Source organism: Glycine soja, chromosome 3 (genome assembly GCF_004193775.1).
Source record: "Glycine soja cultivar W05 chromosome 3, ASM419377v2, whole genome shotgun sequence".
In the NCBI taxonomy this organism is placed as follows: domain Eukaryota; kingdom Viridiplantae; phylum Streptophyta; class Magnoliopsida; order Fabales; family Fabaceae; genus Glycine; species Glycine soja.
In genome coordinates this window covers 18331760-18339624 of record NC_041004.1, presented here as the reverse complement: position 1 = coordinate 18339624, position 7865 = coordinate 18331760, and the positions used below count along the sequence as shown (strand labels likewise).

Sequence of the window (7865 nt, the reverse complement as noted above, 5' to 3'; positions counted from 1 at the left end):
TAAAATATCAGCTTGCTGATTAAATTAATTTATTACCCAATGCCACCAATCTCTCAATTTCCTGCATAATACGGTTATCCAAGTATCACATGTGAGTGCCATTCGTGTAATAGGAGGGATTGCCAATTAAAATGATTAATATATGTTACTATCAGACCAATAGCAGCTCTGCAAACATGTGGAGAAGAAAGTACTGATTTTCTAAAGGAATAAACCTTGAGAAAGATCATTGTAGACGAATTACATCTACATCCACAACTTCAAAGTTCAAACACCTCTTATAAGATTTAAAACTGCACGATTACTTACAATTATTAACAGCCTTGACTTCCCCCCACATGATTTAATAGAGACTAGTGCAAGGTTGATGTTTTTACAATACTCAAGTCAAAGTCATAATTCATATAGTTATAAATCATAACTCATTAGACCAGGGGACTGCTTAAGTATCCTACCTTTAACATCATTTATAACCACAGGAACATCACAATAAAATGTTAAATCATCAAACTTTTCAGAGTATACTATTCTCACAAGTCATGGTATTTGAATCTTGTAGAGAACTACAGTTCAAGCCAGAAAACTTTCAGTAATAATTAGGTATGAAAAAGACTTTTGTGCCCCCAAAGGAATGCAATTTCAATAAAATTAAAACTTAGTAATTATGATGCCGTGATAAATGGACAAGCTTGAATTTTAGCAAGAATGAGAATGTGCCAAGTCAATAACCAAAATGCACAATGATACAACTAAATTAATGATATATTTGTATTATGGAACTTATTTTATTTATCTTATTCTAAATTTTACATAAATTTAAAATATCTATAAAAAAAATGTGCTATACGTGTAGAGATTAAATTAAAAAGGCAGTACACGTATAAAAATTAAGTTAATCTTATTTTTAGTTGAACCAATAAAAAGTGGTCAAATTTATTTTAAATTCACGTAAATACATCTAATTTTTAGTTCCTGTAATATTTGTAAGTATAATTTTTATGTATTTCAATAGTCACTCGATCAATTAATGAAAATTAACATTATTGATAAAAAAAAAAAATGCAGACAGAGTAGAGTAGAGGAGGGTTAAAAACGTTTCTTTCTTCAGTAGGCACATGATTAAAAAACAAACCATAAGAATGCATTTAACTTTCTTAGTTAATTTCCATGCTTGCATTATTAGGTAATAGGTATTTTCCCAACTTTGAGGATTAAAAATTGAAGATAACTAACCTCAAAATTTGGAGCAGCTACCGAATCTTCTTCCTCTGGAAAAAAAAAAAAAAATACCTGCTCATATTTTACTGTCAGTGAATGAATGGAAACCAAATACTCAAATTTCACTAGCTGGTCCCAGAAAGAATCAGCTAAATACTTCAATAATTCCTAGCAAAACTCACTTGAAGCAAAATAAAGGAACCCACTTGAAGCAAAACTTCTGAAAATTCCTAGCACTATCAAAATCAACGGATGAGAACTCACTACATTAATTCTCGGTATTAACATATTCCAAAAGTCCAATTAACTTAACCTCAAAGCTTCAATGTTCTTCTTTTTTTTTTTTTCCGTTCAAGAAAGATAATCTTTACTCATATGCACTCTAAATTACACTATATATGTTATCAACATATAAAGCTTGGATTGCAATAAAATTAACAATTAGTAATATTTAAGCTAACAAATTGAATCCCCGTATCATTGAGAATGCCAATTCCAGCGGATGCAAAATTGTCACCAATTAAAAGCTCTCATACTGATCAAGTCATTAATAAAGAAGAAAAACATATCATTTTGTGTCAGCTAATTATGTTGCTTGAGAAAGTGAGTTTGACTTATTAGAATGTTTTAGCTAGACATGACCATTCTTATTTATATCATGCAAATAAAGCTTAAGGTAAAGGCACTACCTTCTTATAAAAAATTCTAAATGTCCATGAGACTGCTGTACAGGTCCTATGAGAAAAAAAATCAATATAATAATGAGTAAAGGGATATATTTTTAAATGAATTGTTTAGGGAAGAGTTTTTATTTTGACAGAGACGGTCCTATAATTCAATTAATATGTGTCATGTGAATCTTACCAATGCCCTGTATTCGTATGTTGTATGTGTTGAAAAGTTACAATAATTTAAACATATAAATTTCACACATCAATTAATTTAAAAATATAAATTTTATGTCATTTTATTATTAACTTTTCTTCTATTTTAACTCAAACGATCGGATCCTAAGTATCCTACATATTTGGTACTTAGCATGTATTCGCATTTGGCACTTAGCACCTATCAATTTCACACATCAATTAATTTAAAAATATGAAATTCATCTCATTTTATTATTAACTTTTCTTCTCTATTTCAACTCAAACAAACGGATCTAAGTAATCAAATCAAATATCATATTTCCAATACCTAAATTAAAATGATTCAAATTGTGAGAACATGCCCTGAAGAAATTCTGAATCCTGAACCTGAATTAATGCACTAAATGAAAAAAAAAAAAAAGTTGCTTATCAACTCATCTTAATTGATATATATTGTCACTTACTTGGCCGTGCAAGCAAGGAGTAGGTTATTTCATGTGTCCCGGTCCTGGGAAAAACTACTACTCCCTGCTTCCCTTCCACTTTATGTGCATGGTAAGTGAACCTCTTGGCCACTTTATTTTTTCATAAAAATAGATATTAAAAAATAAACAGATTACCATAAATATTAGAGACGCAAAAATGAAATTAAAAAATGCAAATAAACACGTGCTGAGAAAAAAAATCTAACAAACTAAAAATAATAGTTTAATATATAAAAACAGAAATTATAGTAAAATATTAAATTTAACTCTTACCCAAACCAGAAATAGACAAATATTGAGAAAAAATAAATTATTAAACTAAAAATAACACAGGAGAAAAATCTTACATATAAACATTCATCAAACACAAAATAAATTATTTAATAAATTAATATGCACATCAATACATAATAACACTATGATAATAATATATTATAGTAATATAAAATTTAATTCTTTAAATTTATTTTATATATTTTTTGTATTTTATATAATTAGTGTTAAAAATTTATGGTATTTTGATTTGAATCAATTTTAATGCAAAAATATTACGCTGTAACAAAATAAGAATGCAAACAAATAGACACAACAACGCTTATGTTTCTGTTAATATATTATAATACATATTTTTGTAAATATATTATTATGTTATACGAAAGGCCATATGTGCAGAACAAACAAAAATTATGAAAGAGCAAGTACTAGTGTTGAAATGAGTTGATTTGACTGAAAGTTGGTTTAGCTCAACTCTTGTTAATATTTACTTTTTGAAGTTTGACTTGAATTCAACATTAGCTTCAACTTGACTTAATTTAAACTCAGAAATAACTTAATTAAGTTATTTCTTTCGAATCACACCAATCAACTTTTAAAATTTTAAATTTTTTATATTTCAAAATTTTAATTTATTAATATATTTTAGATAAAAAGATTGTTTAATTTTTTTTAAAAAAAAAAACTGAACTTATTCTATTAACTTTGTAAGACCATATGAAAAAAAAACATTGATTACAACCAAAGTCCGTAGAAATAATAACTATCTCACCATGCATATATATATAGAATAATAGAAAACTAAAAAATGAAGTCATTCATGAATGTAAGGAATCAAACTATACGCAGTTCAAGTTGGACTCATCTATTTAATCAGTTTAATTTTTAGATCAAATTTAACTCATTTGATTAATGAATTAAATTTAACCAGTTGATTATCAAGTCAAGTTTTTAATTATTTTTTAGTTGATTCATCCCTAAATACGATTATCAAATGAAAGTAGCGGTTAGGAGAGAAATTGACAATGAGTATAAAAGTGGGAGGTGAAAGAGTACTGTACCAGGGAAAGGTAAAAAGAAAAAAATGAGTATTTAGAAGGATATATTTGTCTTTTAATAGTTTGTGCTTGGGACAACTTTTTGTCCAATAATTTCTTGTGTAACTTGTGTTTTTTTGTTATCCATCTCTTTTCATTTGTCCTGTCCCTTGATCACTAATTAAATCAAACATGGACAGTTAAATTTATGGTGTTTGCGATTTCTGCTGCAAACCTGCAGATTCTGCACTGCACTGCTCCTAGGCTGCTGCACTGCTCTGACGAGACATGACATAGCAGGCTCAAATCGCCAATTAGCCTGGCGCTTCCAGTGTGGCAAGCGGAAATCGCCAATGAGCCTGGCGCGTCCCCCAACCCTTGCCACGTGTCGATCATGCACGAAGTCGTCACTCCAACTGGCGCGTTGCATGCCACGTGTCCACTTCTACCCTAAATCGCCACTCCCACTTGCGACTTGCATGCTAGGTACGTGCAAAAACAGCATCCTTGGAAAAATATTTAAAAACGACACCATTTCGAGAAATAGTTTGTAAATGAGTCTCAAACTGGAAAATTTGCCCGTCCAATTCCATATCTTTCCAATCAAACCAACCTGTAATAACAAATTAAAGCAAAAACAATCAAGTCAAACGACAAGGACAAAGACAAACAAAAAAGCAATTCCAAATGTCTCACGCAACCATTTAAGTATAAAACGAGCCTCACCCAACTTTAAAATCAAAAAAAGATTTTTAGGGCCAACTACTACATCATTGACCAATATTAAAAAAAAAAGACTTTCCAATTAAATTGAGGTCGACACTAAACTCTATTAATTCAATGTCCCGTGGTTGAAACTTGAAACAAGCGGATTGATAACAAATTGCAATCTCATTGCCAATTTTGTAACCAAAAAAATGAAATCTCACTAATTAAAGATGGAGCACTCAAATGCACCTCACATATTGGTTTTACCTTTTCCAGCAGAAGGCCACATCAAACCTATGTTTAACCTAGCCAAACTTCTTTCCCTTAAAGGACACAAAATCACCTTTGTCAACACACATCACAACCACAATCGTCTCATCCAATTTACAGACTTACCCTCATTCCACACCCAATTCCCCGGTTTCCACTTTGCGTCCATCACCGATGGCGTGCCCGACAACCTTCCTCAGAACGAGTTCGAACACATGATCTCTCCGACCAGCAGGTCCGAGGTTGCCGGAGAGTTCCGAGGTTTATTGTCGAGGCTTGTTGTCGAGAAACCTCGTCAGTGGGACCCACCTCCTTCTTGTGTAATAATAGCTGATGGGTTGATGTCAACGGTTTCTATGGACGTTGCTAAAGAGTTCGGGGTTCCGCTGATCGCTTTTAGAACCTACAGTGCCACGGCCACGTGGGTCTCAATTCACGTTAGCAAAATTGTTCAGGAGGGAGTCATGGATCTGCAAAATCCGGGTTAGTAAATGAGTTTGATAAGTTATAATTAAAGCCAAATTTGACAAGTTTAAGTCAATTCCTATATATACTTAATTAAACAACAGTTAATACAATCAATAATTTCTTGTATCTCGTATCTCTTAACTAAATGATACAAAGTTCAAATCCTAATTAATTTTTAGTATGAAATAAATTATTAGAAGAAAAATATTTACTTGTGTACATTCATCATGAATCTCCCAGGAAAATTAATTATCACTTTTTAGAGAAAAAAAAAACTTATATATGCTTGCTTGTTTAATGACAAAGGTGTTGGTTATTTTTTCTAAAAAGAGATGGTACTTTTTTAACAAAAGTTAATAGCATTTTGTTTGATTTTTTTTATGTTCTTTTGATTAAAATTGAAGTTTTATTATGTTAATTTTCATAACAAAAAATTATGTTAAAAATAAATATAATCTATATATGGAAGTCAGACTATATGATTCTAATATAAAATAATACTAAAGCATCTATATGCAGTTTAATTTGATTTTTTTTCTTATACTTTTTGTTCTCTCTTTCAATATATATGTTCTTTTTATCATTTTTTTTTGTTAGTATTTAGTATTTCACAATTATTTTAATAAACGTATTCAAATTTCTTTTAATTACTTATTTTCAAAGTATTGACTGAGTACAATTTACTTTTAGTCATACTCAGTATTAATTTAATTATTTAATAATCATCTTTTTATGACTATGAATAGAATATCAATTTGATTGTGTTAGCTTAATTCCATGAAAGTTGTAATTTTTAATTTGTTTGGTCAAGAACTCGCGTACACTTCTATAGTGAAGCGAAAGTTCAAGAAAAGTATAAATCTTGGAAGTTTCTTGCATATTTTAATTTATATTAATTTACAAGAGTGGGATAAGAACATTACACGCATTTAATCATAAATGATATTAAGTCAATTTTATTATAGGTTAAAATTTAATTAAATCTGGTGATGATTAGCAGAAGCTTTCTTCAATTCTTGATGATTAGTTTTGTTAACACATTACTCAGATTAAGCTTAGAAGTTTGACGATTACATGATGGACTTAAAATGCAGAAGATATGGATAAAGTGCTCAGGAGCATCCCAGGATTGGAGAATCTATTGAGAGAATGTGATCTTCCATCTATTTTAAAATTGAAGCCTGGAAGTCTTTACATTGATTTCTACATCAAAGAAACCTTGACCATGACTCAAGCTTCTGGTCTTATAGTCAATACCTTTGACCAGCTAGAAGCCTCCATTATCACTAAGCTAACTACTATATTCCCCAAGGTATACACCATTGGTCCTCTCCACACTCTCACCAAGACCCAATTCATCACAAACAATAGTTCATCATCCCTTCATTTGAGAAAAGAAGACAAAAGTTGCATAACTTGGCTTGACCAACAAAAGGCAAGGTCAGTTTTATATGTTAGTTTTGGCACCTTGGCAAAGGTGTCACATGAGCAACTAGTAGAGATTTGGCATGGTTTGGTGGGTAGTTTGAAGCCTTTCTTGTGGGTTATTAGACAAGGGCTTATCATTGGAGAAGGTGGTTTGGGACATAATGTGCCTATGGAGCTTGAATTGAAGACCAAAGAAAGAGGGCTCATGGTGAATTGGGCCCCTCAAGAAGAGGTTCTGGCCCACCCTTCAGTGGGTGGATTTTTTACTCATAGTGGTTGGAATTCCACATTGGAATGTATTACTGAAGGCGTGCCTATGCTTTGTTGGCCACTGATAGCTGATCAAACGGTTAATAGTAGGTGTGTGAGTGAGCAATGGGGGATTGGGCTTGATATGAATGGAATATGTGATAGGCTAATTGTGGAGAAGATGGTGAAGAATTTGATGGAGAATCAAATAGAAAGACTCACAAGCTCTACAAATGAGATTGCAGAAAAAGCTCATGATAGTGTTAACGAAAATGGTTCATCTTTTCATAATATAGAGAATTTAATCAAAGACATAGGGACGATGAAGGTAAGGAAATAATTCTGAGTAAAACACATTTTTTAGATGAACAATGATGGCATTTTTATTTTCGTAATGTAAATATTGCTATGTAATAATTTTTAAATTTAAAACTTGAATATTTTTTATCATTAAAAATATAATATATATTTTCTTTTGGTTCTCTTATTTTATATTTTTCTTTCTTTTGGGTCCCTTATTTATTTTTTCTTCCAAACATATAAAAATAACAAAAATATATAATTTTATGCCTAAATACAAGTGTAAGAAGATAAAATTTAAATGTGTTATGAGCTAACACAACATTTATGATTCTAATTCCTAATACAAACTTTGCCTCATTGACAAAGGTTACCGTCAACCACATGAAATTGACAACCATGAAACCTTCAATCCCATAGTAAAGTGATAAACAATCAAATAGGTCATTTGCCTTGTTTTATCCAAGGGGTGGTCCCTCATCTAGATAGATGACAACAATATGTATTCCTTTACGACACCATCTCTAAGGAGCTCTACATCTCTCAGTCTTGCTCGGGTTAGC

The 7865-nt window shown here is 30.9% G+C and overlaps 1 protein-coding gene across 1 annotated transcript; it reads left to right on the top strand.

The window, feature by feature from the left end:
* Positions 1 to 4708: 4708 nt before the first annotated feature.
* Positions 4709 to 7430, top strand: LOC114406239 (7-deoxyloganetic acid glucosyltransferase-like). The gene is made up of 2 exons (XM_028368887.1): positions 4709 to 5340; positions 6420 to 7430. The coding sequence occupies exons 1-2, from the start codon at positions 4818 to 4820 to the stop codon at positions 7340 to 7342; spliced, it is 1446 nt and encodes a 481-aa protein (XP_028224688.1). The 5' UTR covers positions 4709 to 4817; the 3' UTR covers positions 7343 to 7430.
* The last annotated feature ends 435 nt before the right edge of the window (positions 7431 to 7865 follow it).